This window comes from Saccostrea echinata, unplaced genomic scaffold (genome assembly GCF_033153115.1).
Source record: "Saccostrea echinata isolate AGI-Se365-2 ecotype Australia unplaced genomic scaffold, CSIRO_AGI_Sech_v1 ptg000053l, whole genome shotgun sequence".
Taxonomy (NCBI): domain Eukaryota; kingdom Metazoa; phylum Mollusca; class Bivalvia; order Ostreida; family Ostreidae; genus Saccostrea; species Saccostrea echinata.
Genome location: NW_026889802.1, coordinates 1,376,114 through 1,396,248, shown reverse-complemented (window position 1 = coordinate 1,396,248; position 20,135 = coordinate 1,376,114). Strand labels below are relative to the sequence as shown.

The 20,135-nt window shown below is 34.8% G+C and overlaps 1 protein-coding gene across 2 annotated transcripts; it reads right to left on the bottom strand.

Moving 5' to 3' along the window:
- Positions 1–820: 820 nt before the first annotated feature.
- On the bottom strand, positions 821–19,893 carry LOC133204471 (uncharacterized). Of its 2 annotated transcripts, none has more exons than XM_061340210.1 (9): positions 18,719–19,893; positions 16,800–18,256; positions 14,179–14,247; positions 12,456–12,613; positions 10,908–11,062; positions 8,120–8,271; positions 7,524–7,748; positions 3,183–3,360; positions 821–2,973 (listed from the first exon to the last, which is right to left on the bottom strand). In XM_061340210.1, the coding sequence occupies exons 1-9, from the start codon at positions 18,736–18,738 to the stop codon at positions 2,745–2,747; spliced, it is 2,643 nt and encodes an 880-aa protein (XP_061196194.1). In that variant the 5' UTR covers positions 18,739–19,893; the 3' UTR covers positions 821–2,744. The 2 variants fall into 2 exon arrangements, with proteins under 2 accessions (XP_061196194.1, XP_061196193.1); XM_061340209.1 differs by having other exon boundaries at positions 7,524–7,751; positions 18,719–19,892.
- Positions 19,894–20,135: the final 242 nt, after the last annotated feature.

Sequence of the window (20,135 nt, the reverse complement as noted above, 5' to 3'; positions counted from 1 at the left end):
AATTTACTCAAATTTTACCTTCATTTTTATGTCTCAATGTTTTGCAATCCAGAAAAAAATGCTCCCTGACTGTGAAAGTCAATACTGAAGCAAAGGATATTCAATGTTTTGTAGATGAATATGGAATTTATTTCACGAGTGGGACAGGATTTTTATTATATTTTTACCAGTGCGAAGCACGAGTGAAAATATAAAAAAAATTGTCTCACGAGTGAAATATATTCCATATTCATCTATAAAACATCGAATTTTCTGTTTATTACATTTTCTACACAGGCGCTTGACTTTTTTAACCTTTCTTTCCATAAATAAAAAATCCCCCATACTATAATTATTATAATATGGGGGATTTTTTATTTATGGAAAGAAAGGTTAAAAACGTCAAGCGCCTGTGGTCTTTTTGTAACACAGTGTCATAGGCTGTGAGGTCATAGTTAAGCTATTGAGACGTCATAGCTAAGCGATTGCGAGATTGAAAAATGTTGTAAACATGGATTTTTTAACGACATATTTGGAAAAACTTCGGCAATATAAATATTAGTCTCTGTCAGGATGGCTCATTAATTGTATCTTATAACAGGCCGAGGATTTTTTAAAAAACACTCTTCGTGAATGGAAGGAAAATCGTAAGTTTTTCCGCACTTCTGATATTCTCACACTGTGAGAATACCATTTTGATATCCTTTCACACTGTGTCAGAATATCACTTTCATTCAGTAAATAAATTACAGTATTTCACTGTTGAAAATGTAATAAATTAAATAATCACCCTGGCTCACTGAAGCACCATTTTTAAAGAAGTGAAAATATAAAACCAAGATGCTTTATATTTTGTCTTTATTGGTATTCTTTTGAGATTTTCTGGACAAACTCCACCAAAAAAGTTAAAAAAAAAGAAACCCTAACACAAACTAGCTGGCAATGACCATCTTGAGAGGTCATTTACATAGAGACAGAAGTCAGATCTTTGTGAAAATGCACCTCTCTAGTTTATATGGAGTATCAGAAGCACTAGTTTAACATATTCCTTGTACACAAGAGACTAAGTACCAGTCTTGATAAAACATTGTACTTGTTTTTACGCATGTTAATTAACGTGTACATATTTTTTTCTATACTTAAAGAAGTAAATTTATCATATTTTGAAGAAAAAGTAAGAAGATATGAATGGCATTACTTTTTTAATAGTAATATTTTACAGTTTTGTTCTCAGTAATTATTTTTTCCTCATCAAGCCTGGCACTTCATAAAAAGTCTATAATACACCATATTACATAAGATATTGTTGACAATATGTACTAACAACAGGAATGTGTTCTTGCCCTTGTCATCCCAGAAGAAAACGGTCAAAATTATGTAATTACGCCATGACCTCGATTTCTTATAAAGCTGCCTGATCCGGTATGACAGACAAAATGATATCAAATGCATTCTATGTAATACAGTGACTACAAATAAGAAATGAACAAAAATACTTTTCAAAAATTCTGAATTTTATGACTTGTTCTCAATTCCCATCTTTTTCTTTTTCTTTTTTTTTTTTTAAAAAGGTACAAACATTACATAAAAATTTGTCTGTTAGAGAAATCGTTTCTTTTGAAAACTGAGAATTTCTGAATACAATGATGAATGGATAGATATGTATATTGCCAACTGATGCATGGGCAGCGATGACTGAGATCATGTTATCAAACATTGTACATGTATATATATATATAATATAACTGACCACCAATTCTGGCCAATCAAATTAAAACACACAAATAAATACCATACATTCAAGCATAACTTATTGTATAATTATGTACCTTGTCAATATATACTCTTAGGAAATTTAACTGTAATTCATAACTGAAAAAAAAACCTTGTACCAGACCATTTAAAGAACATTTTAAGATATAGAATTTTGCTTCTTAATGCAAAGGATATTAAAATCATAGTTTTATTAAATAGAAAATTACAATTGGAAAGGAAAGCGAGACAGAAAAAAAAAATTGAGGTACCAATGCATTTTTGGTCTGAGTATTTTTGGTCTTTCTATTATAAGGTGTTTTGTTACTATCTTTATTAAACTTAATGACACTTAGCATAAAAGCAAGCAACCATACAAGGTATATAAAGCCTTCAAACAGGGGCTGTACAGCAGAACACAACTAGGGAATCAAACATACAGTGTGTCTTAAAAGAATTGATTTTTAATTTCATAAGTAAGAGGGGATAATTTGTAATCACAGCACAATGATTTTTAAATGTCTAAAATTAAAACAACAAATTAAATCAGAAATCATCTTATTCCTGGTCATGATTTGCTGGGACAGCTTACTATTGTACAACAAGAGTGGCCTCCCCTTCAGTTTGTTCATATTCTTTGCAATGCATGAAAAATTAAAAAATAGTCCTATTTACATCCAAGTATAAAAACAACTCTATCACATGAAATTAGGATGCACAAATTAATGAACAAGCAAATTTTGATATTTACCACAATAAATACACACAATGCACAAAGTTGTCATGAAAAAATTTTCATCACCAATATCCCTAGGTCAATATGAAATGATATCAAGTGTATGACAACTGCCTGGGAATCAAATGTGTAGAACTAGTATAAAAATAGCAAACAAAGTATCCCTGATACACTTCTGAAAGGCCTTTTAAAAACATCATTCATTGCAAAGAATTTTAAAAGATCACAATTATTTCATTGCACTAGCAAGGTGCCCCTAAGATTGGCAGTGTGGGCATTATCTGTACTGGACTCTCGGTGGGTTTCCCTGGTTGTTGGAGAGATTCATAGCTGGCATTTCTAATTCCACCAATAGGGGAAAATGGTCTGAGGAGACATGAGGGTGAGGGCACCCCACCACTTTGTTCTGTCGGAACCACTCTTCGTCCAGAGGCCCCAAGAGACCAATCAGATTCATGTGTTCTTTAGAGTAAAAGATGTAGTCAATAATACCCTTAAAGTCATATCTGCAAGAGAATAGTTTTGCATTTGAAATGTGTTTACTGCTAAGCTCTCTCTCTCAAAAAAACAAAAACAAAAACAAAAAACAAAAAAAGACTCTAAGTTCTGACAAACTTTAAAAATCTGTTTGTTTATAATTGTTTTATATGTCTCCTCCATCCCCCCCCCCACAATCACATTTCTAAAATTGCATTTATACACATAAAACACCTACGTGTAATTGGTAAATGGCATGATGTCTTTTTCGTAGGCTGTGTTTAGTTTAAAGTCATGACAAAATGAGTCTTTGTCGGTGGAGGCATGGATTTTCTGCAGGGCATCGTCATATCCGATGTCTTTGAAGTCCATGTGTGTGCGAGCTACTTTTCCTGAGAGGAGGTATTCTACAACACCTGCAAAAAGACAGAATAGTCAAAACATTACTTAAGTATGCTAAGAACATAAATATTTCACAGAACCAGGTGTAAAACATGGCACCGAGACACAGAACGTCGCCACAAAATGTTGACATCTTTATTTACACAAAAGCTTTTGTGGGCTGTGGTAAAACACAGTTGTGAACGTAAGACTGGTCTTGTACATCATAGCAGAACATGTTCATGATGTAAGCTCAGCTCTACAACACCAAACCATGTCATCATGCACCAAGGTGGTCACCCTACACACAAACAGATCAAAGCTGCCTGACAGAAACCAGCAAAAACAAAGCTAAAAGTGCTAAATCTAGTACTTTTGATATCTTTGAGAAGGAATCTTCTAACACCAAAATAATGATAATATTATTGTAAACAATAAAGATAGCGATACATCAGATAAATCCTCTACACTCAAATACGATCAGTACAGACATGATCTGTCCACCTACTCCTCTATAAAAAGTAATCACATTATTCATTAGATTTATGTGTGTACATGTACCAGGTAATGGTGTATACGATCATGTGATTCTCCCTCCCAATACAGACTACAGGGGATGACAATCTAGAATACCTTTTTACTGCAATATACTGTATCCCTTAAATCAATACCTGACAAGAAATCAGAACAGGTGTGATACTTATCACATAGACAGAGAGTATCACAAGGGCATGACCCCCAAGAGAACCATTACCTACAATTACCTATCATCTCAAACAAGAGGCCCTAGGGCCTTAACGGTCACCTGAGTATAATACAACAATCTAGAGGATCCATAGAGTATAAAATGAACTGAAAGGTGAAGCTTTGTTGCCTAAAAGCAAGAAAAATAGGGTGATCAGGATCAACAAAATAATTAGTCTAGTATTCATTTACAGTTCATAAATTGTCTATTACTTACAAGTCTATCTAATCATTAAAACTATGAAAGTACTTTTTGTGTTATACAATAAAAATTCTTGCATAATTCTCTTATTCTATTAACCTTTCAAGTACATTATTTACAGTGATTAATTATCAAAAGTAAATTGCAAAGGGGAATAACTCAGTAGAATACAAATTAATAGAGCCCTGGCCAGGGCCAGAACACTTGACCAAATGGTCCAGATGTTCAAAAATCTGGTAAAAATACCCTTCCTTATTAAAACTTTTACTCGTTTTGCCTCTGATATGTCCAGGTGCAGAGAAGATTTTTAAAGAAATGATGCATTTTTACAACAGATTCACTATATTATCAATAGAGCCCCCTCCCCACCGAGAAACACCAGAGCCTCTCACCCTGGAACCAGAAGTTTGCTCAACATATGATAAGTAATCACTTTGCTTATCTGCTTAACACTAAGGAGCAGACAGGATTATTTATTAGAATTAATGCATTTTCACTATATTGTCAAGAGTCCCACCTTTACACAAGCACATCTGACCCAGGGGTCATGCAATTCACTTCTCTGGAAGAAGCACTCTTGCTCATCATAACTACAGTGTATATACTTAGCTTCTTTGCTTTTTAACCAGAAACAGAAAAGAATATTTTCAAAGAAATTTTGCTTTTTCATTATATATTCAATAGAGCCCCCCCCTCCCCCCTTTTCACCAGAACCCTTGACCCTGGGGCCATGAAATTCACAATTTTGGAAGAGGCATCCTTGCATATCATAACAATGTACTTAGTTTGTTTAAATGATACCAAGGGGCAGAGAAGAAGATTTTCACAAAAAATAATTCACCTTCACTAAAGGATCTATATAGATCCACCATAGCACCAGAATCCCTGTCCCTGGGGCCATGAATTTCATAATTTTGGAAGAGACATCCTAGCTTTTCATAACTATGTATTCAATTTGTTTAAATAATACCCAGGAGAAGAGAAGAAGATTTTCAAAGAAATAATGCATTTTCACTATATGATCTATATAGCCCCGCCCTAGCACCAGAATGCCTAACCCTGGGGCCATGAATTTCACAATTTTGGTAGAGTCATCCTTGCTTATCATAACTATGTATTTAATTTGTTTCAATTATACCCAGGAGTAAAGAAGAAGATTTTCAAAGAAATAATGCACTTTCACTATATGATCTAAATAGCCCCACCCTAGCACAAGAACCCCTGACCCTGGGCCCATGAATTTCACAATTTTGGTAGAGGGCTCAATGCTTATTACAATCATGCCAACAGTTTGACTGCTTGATGTCCATGAGTAAAGAAGAAGATTTTTAAAGATTGCATTAATTTTTTTGGTTTTAGCCCCACCCCTCAGGCCCCAGGGGGGCAGGGACCATGAAATTCACAAATTTTGTTTCCCTTTACACATAGATGCCATATGCTAAAATTGGCTGAAATTTGTTCAGCGGTTTCAGAGAAGAAGCTGAAAATGTTCAAATGTTAACACACGACGGACGACGGACGTCGCACGACAATGGACGAAAACAGATAGCAATAGGTCACCTGAGTGACTCAGGTGACCTAAAAAGACCAAGAAGTAAAATTTTTATCAATAATTGGATACAGATAACATTTTCTTGGGAATATAGACAGTTGATGTTAATGAAACTAGTGTGGTCTCAGCAATCATAATTATGTCAAACATAATTGTTTACGGTTGATAACACTCCAACATTGTTTCTGTCAATATCTTTTAATAGTGAGCTGTAAAGTATGAAAACAAGTCCCATTATAATGGAGTCAGTCTTGTCATCAAGTCATCAATTACTACTTCATTTAGAAATACAGTATACATTTTAGTAAACTTTATAGTCTTTCCCTGAATTTGGGTTACACAGCTGTAGATGATAGATAAATCTTCTTTTATCAGATGTTGAAATTTAACATATGATTCATAAGCTTTATGTCCTTGTCAGATGGTGAATAAACAGTACATGAAACTGGGTACATCAAATATGTCAAGGTGTAAAAAATATACAGGCTGATAGAGTGTAAGATTTCCATAGATATCCAAGGACCGTTTTATCAGCCCATATAGTCTTTACACCATGATATTTGATGTACCCAATCTCCTGTACAGAATAAAAATTTGTTTCTTCACCATCTGGCAAGGACATAAAGCTATGTTCTGAACATAGCCCATATAGTCTTTACACCATGATATTTGATGTACCCAATCTCCTGTACAGAATAAAAATTTGTTTCTTCACCATCTGGCAAGGACATAAAGCTATGTTCTGAACATAGCCCATATAGTCTTTACACCATGATATTTGATGTACCCAATCTCCTGTACAGAATAAAAATTTGTTTCTTCACCATCTGGTAAGGACGCAAAGCTATGTTCTGAACATAGCCCATATAGTCTTTACACCATGATATTTGATGTACCCAATCTCCTGTACAGAATAAAAATTTTTCTTCACCCTCTGGCAAGGACATAAAGCTATGTTCTGATAGCAATAAATATACAAATAGTTTTCAAAGTTTTTGTTAAACCAGGTTTATAAAGATCATATTTCTAATCAATAAAAATCAACTCTCTGTTTTTCAGTAAGGAATATTACCTCTGGAAAATTTGTTACAACCACTACCACTAGAATCTGTTTCTCAATTGTCAGTCAAAAATTATAAATATATTCATTGTCCAAAATAAAATTCTAAATCATGGCTGGACTCTCAGGAAACTCCATAATATCTAAGGGCTTGACATATCAAACATGGCCTCACTGCCAAGAAACTCCAAGATACTGTATGTGTACCTAAATTAGCGGGTTTCATATTTTAGCGGCTTTGGCTTGGACAACGATGTGCTAATTCATGAATACTGCTAGCAAATCATTTATAAATACTATATATGGCACGTTTGTGTGTAGCGCTAATTCATGAATATGCCAACAACTCAATACCCGGTAATTGCGCTAAATTTCGAATACGCCAATCTATGTACATGTACAGTATCTAAGGGTTCGACAAATCAAATTTGGCAATACATGTATATCTTCAGAACTGCCAACTCGTCTTGACATACCCATGGTATTTCACATTTCAATGTGTAAGATATGAAAATCAAGTATATTTCATACATTAGCCCATTTTACATTTAATATATTAAAAAAAAAAAAAAAACAAGAAAATTTTCTCACGAAGAAATATTTGTTTACTTTGGTTTACAGAGCTGTACATCATACACACCTGAGTCTGGTAGAGAGTTGAGATCCCCACAGAAGATGAGTGGGACAGAGTTGACATCGACCGGCCCTGGGGTTGTGCTGGTGAAATTCTCCTCAATTATTTGCTTCAGGCGCCACATCAACATCATGGTCTGGATAAGCTTAACATCGGAAAACTCGGGGTCCCAGTGGATGTGGGCAGTGGCCACAACTAGGGGCTGCTTCACCTGAGATTCACTCAGGGCACCTGCTGATAAATCAATTACCAACAACAATATAATAAAGATGGATATTGCACTCAGTTTAAAATTAAGTTCTGCATTAAGTCCATGTTGAATATTTTATGTTAAAAGATTGAGAACTAAATGAAAAGGGCTACTTCAATTTTTAAAGCTGGTTTCCATCAAAGTTATTTTAAATGAAAAAACAAACTGAAATGAAATAAGTTTGGATTCCATAATCTAACATATTAAACAGGAATGTAGCTGTATTACAATATAAAATGTTGTGTGATTAATATTTTCTATTGTATGAAAAAGAAACAAAAAATGCCTTTTTATTTCCATAAGACATCAACAGTAGTGTTACAGAAACAAGTCTGTACAGTAGCAAACTCACCACTGTCATAAGCACCCTCCTTGGTTTCCAACATGGCTGCCAGTCCAATGTTATCCTTTGTCATTACTCTATTCAGCATATCATCAGAACCCTCGGCATTAGCCATGGCCAGTTGATTGAACTCTACACAATGTTCCTTCACCAGGTGGAACCTGGAAAAAAAAACATACTCTAGACTTGGACTCACAACTAAAAACCATCTCAACAGTACACTACCAAGTGGTTACCGGTAAGTTACTCAAATGTACACAATAATTCAGTGAAACTAGTAGATTTACTAACTATATCTGCTTTGGAAAATTATGAATTGTTAGATTTTGTAGAAAAAAAAGTAATCAAAGTTCATGAGATGAAAGACTGTCTGTATTGGTGGACTAAAGTAATCATATGTATGTGTACTACTACTGAATTCAAACACTCTCATCACATCCATTATATTAAACTTTCATCCTAGTTTTTTTTATTTTGAATGAAGTATAATCTCCAATCTTATTCTGTCCTTAGCAGTAACTTTTAATTTACCAAAGTTCACACATGTACTTAAATAAAACATTTTGGGGGGGGGGGGGGGGAGTGTATAAATATGGTTGTATAACATGAAATTATGTACTTTACGTTTATCCATGACTGCTTTCTTTCAACATTTGTAATTTCTTCATGTAAAAAGTGATTTTCTTTTTCTATGCATCTCTTAGTTTGAAGTTATCTTTGTTTACAAACCTCTGACATGATTTACTCTTTTGACAACATTATGCAATTTCAAAAGGTTGAATGCAAGTGAAGGAAGTTTTTCTTACATCTTTTCTCATATAAATGGAGTTCAAAAATTCATTAAAGTTTAAAAGAATATATAAATCCTGTTAAATTGTTTTGAGTACATGACAGTTTCTGTCTAGGAACCTAGTTTAATATCTATTCATTGATCATTTATTTATATATAAAAATATTTACCAAAAAAAGTTGAAATTTTTGACAGATGATCCATGTCATAAGCGTGTGTTTCTTTTAAGTAAAAACAGAGGTTTTAAATGTCATTTGCCACAAATTTGGCATATTATTTATTGTCAATCTATTTATAGAACTGTAAAAGGTCATTGGGCAGCACTTCTTATGTCTACATATTTCCATATGTGTTCTATATAGCACTGATAAGGAAACGCTTAAGTGATTATGACACTAAATGGGCAAGAAGAGAGCTCTTGTAGAAGAGGAAATAAAACAAAGGATTGAAGAACATGTCTGATGTCTTTTACACTGTCACAAGCATGAGAGGCTGCTAAAGCAGTATTTACCTTACAGCACTAAAATAGATAATTACTCAGTTTCAAAAAAGACATTATTGTGTACCTACTTAGTGTGAGTGAACTTTCACAAAAGACTTTGAAATAATAATAAAAAAAACATGAAAATTTTCTTTTAGCCCCCAGCTGAAGATAAAGTATTAGATATGTATGACTTTTTTTCTTATGTGTTTGTCCTGGTTGTAAACTTGATGACAAAGATACAAGTTTATTATCTATATTTCTAGATAATTAAACCATTTTTATCTCATAAAATCTCACCCACATTGCAACTACATGATAAGAAATTGATCAATGATTATTTTTTATAGCCGCATTGAACTAAAATCACCCCAAAATTGTTCATTACAAATATCAAATCTATATGCTATTACCCTGGTATAATATTTTGACAAAATAAAATCGTAAAATAGAAATATCATTTTCTTCATCAAAATAATAAACCAATGAATCATGCAACTAAAATTTCAAATTTCTCATTAAATACAATATCTATGTTGTTGATAATGCCAGCGCCTGTGGTTCTAACTAGAACTGATCCAGTTTTATGTCTTAATGTGTTATGTTCAGGAGTTCTGGAGTAATTACGCCTGCTGTTATTTTTTGTAATTACTGTGACAAGGACGAGATTCCAAGCTGTTACCCTGTGATTGACATTTCTGGGGAGATTCCTGCCAGGATTTCAGATTCTCCTTCAGGAAGCAATGAGGCTTTGATCAGAAATCCACATCCTTAATAGACTCTGACTAAGACGTGGCAGAATGGGAAATATTGGATTTCCGAGGAAGCAGAGCTTGGAACCTAGCCCTGGTTAAAGGTCATTTTAATTACTGAAATCTTCTGTATTGAGCTTATGAACTTACTATCATGATTCAACAACAAGAGAAAAAATATACATCAACTCCACCGGAAACAGCTACCAGGGCTTTACAAAGAAATACCTAGAATTATAAATGGTAATACCACATAGTGGGCAATTTCTTCAATTTTTTTATGGTTAGTAGTACTCAGATTTTTGTGTTTGCAATTATTGAAATTTTTAATTGATCTAAAATACTTAACATAAAAGGTTGGAGTACCTATGCTTTTATTTTTTAAATTTAAAAAAAAAGGGGGTGGGGGGTGAGAGGAGCTATCCCAGGATTTTAACTACCTTATGTCAAGTAATTCCGAACACACCCACTAATGCATATTCTCTCATCATTTGTGGAATGATATATATTTTTTTGTGTAAAAAAATTAACACCTGCTTATGCAAATGTGCAGGACAAAAAAATTGAATGTTTGCTCAAGAGTAACCAAACCTGAAGACATTTTATTTATGAGTAATAAATATAAATTCAGAAATGAACAAACAATCTCGCACCACCTTTGATTGTAAAATACACATTTTCACAACAACAGGGCTTATTAACACGTAATTCTATGATAGATGAGGTGATGACAGCTTGGCTTTCCCCACATTTTATGCTAGTTTTGACACCTACTTGCTGGTCTTGTAGAATATTGCACATCCATCCACATGCTTTCTGTCGGCTTCCGTCATTGTCCGAGCGCGTGACTTTGCTGAGAAGATTCCATCGTAACCATCTCTTTGGAGTTCTGGAAGGAAGAAGTTGTGGAACTGGTCTGTCTCCACTTCCTACAAAACAGTCATTACCCTCAGTTTTTGTTTAAAATTTGTATCTTTAACAGACATGCAGATTTATTGTTCATTTAGAGATAATTATTTATATCCCATTTATGATAGTGATCAAAGCACTTTAAAATTGAGATACATCACAGTGAATTTAATCAGGAGTACCTGTTCAATTTGATTGAATCTGACAACAAACATCAAAAGGTATGTTACAGTGTGTCATTTCTCTGATCTAACAAACATCTCCTACACTGAACATGCCGCATTTTATTTCCTAATGTGATAAATGACTGCTAAATAAACAGATCAAATAGACCATTGTTCTTCTGACACAAGTTTATTTTATTTTAATGATTTGTTAATGAGATTTGTTAATGAGATGTTCACGTTATCAGAACAACTGATTGGTTATTGATGGATTGTGAACTGCTAGATTTCACTGCTGCCAGAGAACAGGCCATCAGTATGTCACTGATTTCCTAACAATGTTATAACATTTCCCTGCCTCATCAGAAGTTACACCAGGACAGAAATAGAAATCAAACACTGACACCAAGAACACAAACACAATCACTGAACAAACAGCATTGTCAGTACAGGCTAGTGTCGCAACATTCTAATTAGCACAGATCAGCCTGCTCTGAACACATTATCCTAGAAATTCTACAACAGGACATCCTACATGTAACTCAGCAAAAATTCATAGGAGAGAAGAAGAAATGCATTAAAATATATCAGGTCATAAATCCACAAGTTTTTATTACTTCACCTGGTATATAGCTTTTTATAAAGGCATGAAAAATAAGTTCATTTCCCTCATGTTTAAGGTGAACAAGTACTTTTTTTCATAAGCAAGGTGTGCCAAATTCTGCAAGGAGAATAGGAAATGCATAATGATGCAATATCGTGGCTTAAAGTTCCGTAGCTGAGTGTCAATAAAGGTAGGTTACCCCCATAGGCAAACCACATCCCTGACCAGAGAACAATAAGTGTTAGTTCTACAATTACATGTTAAAATCAACAGGACAACATCAATACTTCATATCCTTAATTTGTAGGTTTGGCCATTCTTTGTAAATTGAAGTTGTACAAATACTGAATCCTGATGTAAATCTTAAAGTGAACTCGTTTTCATGTTTTTCTTCAACAGCTAAGCATTTATTTCTCTCATTTTCAAGCTTTTTTAAAACAGTCTTCTTAATATCTATGCTAAGTTTTGATAACCAAATGATACTTCCACATTTACCATACGGCAAATCCCATGTACAAATGCTTATACTTTGTTTTATTGTCTGAAATCTCCTACATTTGATTACTTTTTATACATATTTTTATTCTGTTAGAGCCATTCCTTGCAGCGTTTATTGTTTTCAGGCCTGTGGCCTGCTTCCCTCACCTGAAGACTGATGATGTCAGCAGCCCCGTGCCTGATCTCATCTATAATGCCTTTTTTTCTGTACTCCCAGTTGAGGGCCCAGGTCGGACAATATCCGTACATCTGACGCGTACAGTACTTATCACACAGGACATTGTAGCACATCACTGTGAAAATGGCTGCAATAAAAAACAAGTCATGAGAGAGTCACTACAGGTCACTCTACCCCCCCCCCCCCCCCCAAATTTCCCAATAATAAGTCATTTAACATTAATTTTAATGAGTTATAATACTTTCTTGTGATTAGAGTTCTCATCTTTAATTTATAAATCATCATCTGTAGAAGATAACTTTTTACAGATCTACCAGGGTAACAGTAGATGTAATTGTGTTTCAAGTTATGAAAGCTAATTAACATTTTTTTTATTGGGTGTTGGCTGACATACATAATCTAACACTGTGAATAACAGCATTTAACTTCTAGAATTCATCTTCTATCTACCTTGTATTTCACAGTTTCATAATTTTAGATATTTAAGTCTAGGTATGTGCATAAAATTCTATTTTAATAAGAAAATGTCTCATATGATTGATTTCCTTTGACAAGAGCTGTATTTATATCAACTGTTTACTCAAAGCATTGATGCATTTTAAACCAATATTTCAAATAGCTCAGAACAAAAGCCAGCACAATTATAAATCCCACGATATAAATATTGGCAACAACCAAATGCCAATATTTGGATACTTGTTTTAGTAGACATATTTTTCTACATGCTAGAAATATGTGCTAACTGAACATGAGGTAGATTTCTGTTTGAATTATTGGTCAGTCCACGACCAATCAATATCTCATTGCACTACCATCTCTTTATTTCAGAAACAATACCCAACAACATCTGGCAAACTCTAACTTCAACTATCTATGTCTTATTATCATTGGATTAATTTTCATTACTTTCAAAATTTTCTGCAATAAATTCTCCTTGGCAGACTCACAAAGAATGAAACCACGGTAAACAACCTTCTTGTGGTGGTAAACATATCTACACAGAGTTAATGGACAGAGAATGTCATAATAGCTCTGACCTCAAAGGTCAGTCCCTGACGGGCACTTCATTGCTAACACTTGACAGGTAGAAATATTATTAATTAATTATTAACATTAATTACATTAATCTTATCTACGCATTCATTAAAAACTTTCTTTCTCTGCACTACGTTTCTAGAGAGAAAAATGTAAAAAAAATATTTTGCCTACTTAATTCTGATTTCAAATAGTTGAACTATAAAATGTTAAAAAATAAATGACTGCAATTCATTTTTTTCCAACTTTGACCACAAAAGTGTGATATTTTTAATCAAAGTACTAAAAATACTATTATATGATAAATAAATGATCTTTACAGTGACATGAATGAAGAGTTTCTGTCAAATTGCGGAGAAGTAAACAGTCTTGTGTATTTTATTACATTCCAACTTCTAGTGTCAGCTTAAGTAACCATAAAAAAACTAATGGCTCTTCAGTAGAATTAACATTGGTATTTTGACAGAGAATTAAAAAAAACCTCCATGTGCTTGGGTGAAAATATCGTCTTTCTCATTCGTCGGAGGAATGTGAATAACATCTACTGTCTGTCTCCCGATCATATTACAGAACAGAAATTCAGCAATATGACCTACATGTAGACGTTTTTTGTACTGGATGATTGCTACCTGTATACCACTGCTTCATATGACTTACCACTGGGGCGGCTTTTGTCTGCTGCCTTCACTGGGATCCAGGGTCGCACAGAGGGGGCAGAGGAATTGACTGTAATAGAAAATATGCATATATACGTAAACTGAACTCTACGCAAATTTTTAAAATCAGAATCTAATTAATATTCAATGAATAAATGAATGAAGCACATGACATTACACTCTGCACATTCTGGGAACTGGTCACCAGAGATTGTGCAGAATTTTATGAAGTGGGTCAGCACATGAGTCAGGGTTAAAAAAAAACATTTTTCTTACATAATACATGTACTAGTTAATAGAATGGAATTTCTGTTTTAATAAGCAAAACTCAGAACTTGGCCAGAGGGTATGCCACTATAAAATTGGTGTAAATGGGAGAAAAATATGATTCATCTCAAGATAGAAATCAGTACCGGAGACTACATTTATTTAAAGTACAGACACAAAACAAGGTTAAACTATTAGAAGGCTACAAACTCCATTCTTTTTATCCGAGACAATGAAAACTGAATCAAGTTCTTGCTCTCTCTGTCTGCCTTTATAATATGCTTTCTAAGAAAAGAACAAACCTCTTAGCAGCAGTACAGTCAATTTTAACAAGTCCAAAGTTTGACAGCTGTCACTGTTTCACATCAATTTAAAAAAAAATCTTACCAATAATGTCTAATCAAAATTCATACTACAGTAAAAAGACTACACTGATAACCAATTATAAAAACATAATTTTCATACGCATTGTCCCTTTCTTTCTAAATTATACACTAAATATTCCTTTTGAATCCATGATTAATGTAAAGGAATTAAAGTGTTTAAGCAAGATTACCCAGAGTAGTGCCAATCTTAATGACTATTTCGTGTACAAATTAAACATTACTAATTAAATGCCATGATATCTTTAGTCAGGACTAATTACGATCTGTCCATAGTTTCCTGGTTCAGGAATGGAGAAAACACAGTTATGCAAATCAAGGAAGAAATATAGTAGACCACATTTTACAAAGAAGCAGGATTTGTATGATTTTTCAGAATATTGTGTCCGAGAAGGGGTTCCATTTAGGCAATATCTGCAAGTCTAACAGTTAATGAAATCAAGATACTCGCAGTCAAATTTACTTATGCTGAAATCAAACTTGTATCATAATTCTTAATAAAAGAGTCTGACATGAATCTTTTTTAAAAGTTTGATTTCAAATCCAAATACTCAATATTTTGAATTTTCACATTTTTCCTATATATCATGAATGCTCCAACATTGATTTACTGAAAAATACATTACTAGAATCTCCCAAACTCAGAACAAGGAGATGGGGGGGGGGGGGGGGGGCAGGAAGCATTCCAGTCATTTTTCTACCAACCAGTTACACACTAAACAGATATAATGTACACAACATGTATAGTGTAGTATTAAGTATGATGAATCTGGACAGTAGCTGTGAGTGTCCTTGGTTTGGCATTGTCTGGGGGTACAGTTGTATAATAGAGGTGAAGCAGCCTTGAACAGTCATACAGCTCTCCCCGAAGGTAGTGACCAATCTTACCACTAATTCTAACTACTTGTTTTAAATGATTGATGAGAAAATTATAGTGCATTTAAGAATACATCATGTGTCTGGATGTCTGGCTCCAAAATCCCTACTATCCACAAAACAAGAGGTTTTTATGCTGTACATTACTCAGTAATTTGTTTTCATGGCTACCCTCGTTACCTGCTGTACCGTACTACCATTGAACTGATTAACCCCCTCTGTCCAGTGACCTATTACCAACAGTAAATTAAAACATAAATAAAACATACTATATACAAGGAAAAAAAGAAATTCAAGATTCAGAGATAGGGATAAAATTAAATCCTCCGAGCTTTTAAGGGTCATAAAATCCTCTTTATTATCAGGAAATAGAGCATCGTAACTTTATTACAGAGTAAAGACCTGTCACACCTCATAAAACAGTTCATAGAACCTGCACCAAACCCATAAACCAACTACATTTCTTCTTTGTCATTTCTTATAATGAGTGGAATTTTTTAAACTAGGGCAGTATAAACTGGGAGTGTTCCTGTTTGTGATAAGTCTGACTCCTACTGAATAAGGTGTTCACAGGATGCCGAGGAATAAAAAGATTACTGATTATAATGCATACTTACTGACGCAAATATTAAATAGCGATCATCAATGCAGCCTGATTTACAGTGAACACGTCATAAATACTTATTAAACTAGCTACACGCTGTCTGATGAGTAAATATCCTAATATACACATGAATCACAGATGAAACAGATGTTATATTCTCTCCTTGACTTTTTTCTAAAGCTTATTTTTCACATTAAAATTATTCAAACTTCGTAATTAGACCGATCAATAAACTGTCACAAAGAGTGACACAGATATTTTGTCATGAAAATATACGTAATTTCTTTGTTCTTCTGTGAAACAGACTTACTTTATATTTAAATTTTCATTATTCCATTTAAATTAAAAGACACACAATTTCTAAAAATAAAATTTATGAATTAATTAACAGTTCTTTGTGCTCTATTTATTGATGCTTGGTATATAAGACATGCATGAAATTTTCCCCCTTCATTCATCTTTTTTGGTGTCATTAAATGAATTGAGACTTACATTTCTCCAGTTCTTTTGGGGGGATCATGTGAGTTTTAGGGATGGACTCTGTGTCCTCTGGAAGATAGAGCTGGTTTAGTAAGCTGTAAGCTGGTGGGTACACATAGGGCCAGTAACAGTATGGCACAGTGAAATAGGGATTCGTTGTATAAGGGGTCATCATGTGATATGGCACCATGGGGGGTAAAAAGGTGGACGTAGTTGCATAGTTATCATCCAAGTCCTCTGTCGAGAGATCGTGATGGTAGTACACAGTAAAAGTCACATCAGTATCTGTCAGATCCACAAATACATCATCTGGGAGGGACTCCTCGGAGGACTTGATGCCGATTTCCAGCAGCTGCTTGGGTGAGGCTTTAGCACCCTGCTCTCCTGCGCAGTCTGATTTCTCTATTGAGCTGCTGTTTGTGTCCATCTTTTCATCAGTGGGGACCTCTTCCCCTGCTGAATCCTCCCCTTTCTCCTGAGCTTCATGCCCATTCTCTCCCTCATCTTCATGACTCTCCTGTTCTGTGTCTTTAGTCTCGGGGGGCACCTGGAAGGTCTGATGGAGTCCCCAGTCATAGTAATACTGGTAACTGTAGTAGTACTCAGACAAACACTGGGGGCACTCTGAGGGAGGGCAGTCATAGCGGATCAGAGGACATCCAGTGGTGTACTGCGCTAACTTCTCCAACTCCTCCTGAGTCATGTCTGATTCCATTGTCTCAGGCTGTGAGTTGGAGATGTCTGAGTCACACTGAGACTCGGAACTTGAGATAGTGGACACAGTGTCACTTTCAGTGTCCTCCACATTAGATCCTTTGTCACTTTCATTAAAGTCATTACAAATGACCTGCACATTTTCACATTCAGCAATACTTCTAGGTTTACTAATGACTTGGTCAGAGTTTTCGGAGGAGTATGTAGCATTGTTTAGAACATAATCTGCCACAAATTTAGAGTTTTTTGATCGAGTATTTCTTGCAAGATTATTAGATCCTACATGAAATTTTCGGTCTTTTCGGTGAGTTTTCTCTATGACTGAGATCAAGGCACTTAAATTTTTAACGTCTTTTTTTGTTTTGATTTCCTTGCTACTCGCGATTTCTTCATCAGACAACAAACTAGCATCACTATTACTGGTCTTATAATCTTCCACGTCCTCTCGCTGTTTAGACTTGTGCAGGGTATCTGCCAAGGTGCGCTGCTTCTGTTTTAAGGCTGCCTTTAAAGTGTCCTTTAATTGGATCACTATGGGGGTATTTGCTTTGGTTTGCTTACGTAATTGTTTTTGCTTCCACTTGTTGTTTTTGCCAGTTCTCTCCTTGAGACACTTTTTACAAGATGAGGGTGGGAGTCTGTACACGTTATTTTGAGCAGTGGGTATATCTTTGAAATCGAGCTGCATAGCTCCAGTAATACTCACAACTTCCCGCTTCACAAACATGGTCGTGTCTCCTTGCTGGCAATCCATTCTATATAAAGAAATAACCATACACAATTAAGAAATTCACTCAAAAACATCCTTGTTTGGTTCAGAGAAATCCTTTATACTAATATAACTTGCAGCTTAAAAAGAGAACACTTAGCAGGAAGAAACACATTTTTCCTGCTTCTCTAACAAAGACATTCAAATTTACCCTTCCTCTTTTTAATCTCGGGGTTTAAAATCACTCATCCGTGTTTCCAGTTAAAAATACATACAAACACAAAGAAGGTCAGTGAAACTATGGCAGATTGTACCTCATTTATAGATGATCATTAGTCATACAGCGTGTTCACCTTGAGTTTCTTTGTTTGTGCGGGTGGATCAATGTCTCATAAATTTATACTAAACAAAGAGATCGCTAACTTTCTGATCAGCCCTCTCACCACTGCCGTCCTTAGGCTGTTTACTTTCTAAGACAATAATTATACACACGTACATGTTTACCTACCCAGAACAACTCTGCATCATGTTAAGAATCCTGGTTGCCTGAGGTCAAATCCTCCAGGATATCCTGAGAGATTAGAGATGTGCATAAACCTGTATCTAATTATCACATGTGGGGGTGACTGGCTGGTCAGTTATAACAGCTCCTCCACCAATGGCTGAGTGGTGACTTAGGGGTCGGTAGCCTCCCGCTCGCCCAGGGGGCAGACTCAGTTACATGTGGCACAAACAGTTCGGTCACTATACGCTGGTACAACACTGTAGTCCTTTCATATTCCTTCCTTATCCTATAAACAAGGTAACCAAATAGGTGGAACGTCAAGTCCAAACACGGTAAATGATCCTTGTAAATGTTTTTTAAAAATATGAAGTCTACATAAGCCAAGAGTAGGATAAACAATCTTGGTGAATAATAATCGGCTTTATAACCACTACAGGATCAGACATGTGAAGAAAAAATCTCTGTACTTTATACCAGGCAAACACGTGTTTGAAGGTGTACTACTATCACCTTGTAGTAATATCTCTTATCAAGCCATCAAATTCTCCTCATATCACTGCTTACTATAGCACTCCTTGTTATTCCTCTATGAGCTGTCATTATTCAGATTTCCTTAGTGAAGGCAGAACACTTCTGGCATTTGAGGTTACATTACCACTTAAAAACACATGTTGTTATTTCTTCACCTTGCAGTTGGAACTGTGATCCTTGTTTGACAATTTCACATCATTTAAACACCTAAGTTTGACCTGTCACTTAAATTCTCCTGATTGACATCTAATGACACAATCCAAGCATCACCAACGATTACCTATCTAACAACTATGTGTTAAGGTACTTGACTCACAAGAAATAACTCTCCTGGGATATGATCACTGTTCAGGTAGTAGTACTCCCCTGGTCTGTGTAGTCCTGTTACATACACCAGCCTAATTAAGACATTGTCTTGAAGGAGAGATACAAAACAGAGATAAGTTAATGTCTTGCTAGATGTGTTAGATAGCACTGAATAAATCCACTGTCTGTGGCATGCCTGGAGCTATTCTCACAGTATAAAAAAGGCAGCAGTATAAACAAGGAATAACCCTCCTCTGTCAACTGAATCCAGTTACATACAGAAAATGGTGGAATCCAATTCTCTGCCAAGGGAAGGCACCTGCGCTGACGACATCATAATTAGCATCAGATCACATGACCCAAAGATGATAGCACAATAGAGGCTGCCGGAGATGGCTAATATATGCTAATTCATGTAATTATGTACAGTCACATGGTATTCTATGTTTATACAAGAAAAGACAGATTGCTTCTTGTTTTAATTAATGATATTGTCTGAAAAATATACATCAATAATAAAGAGAAAGGAATGCAATGCCAAATTCATCAATTCTCAACTTACTGTCGTATATATGTGTACTTT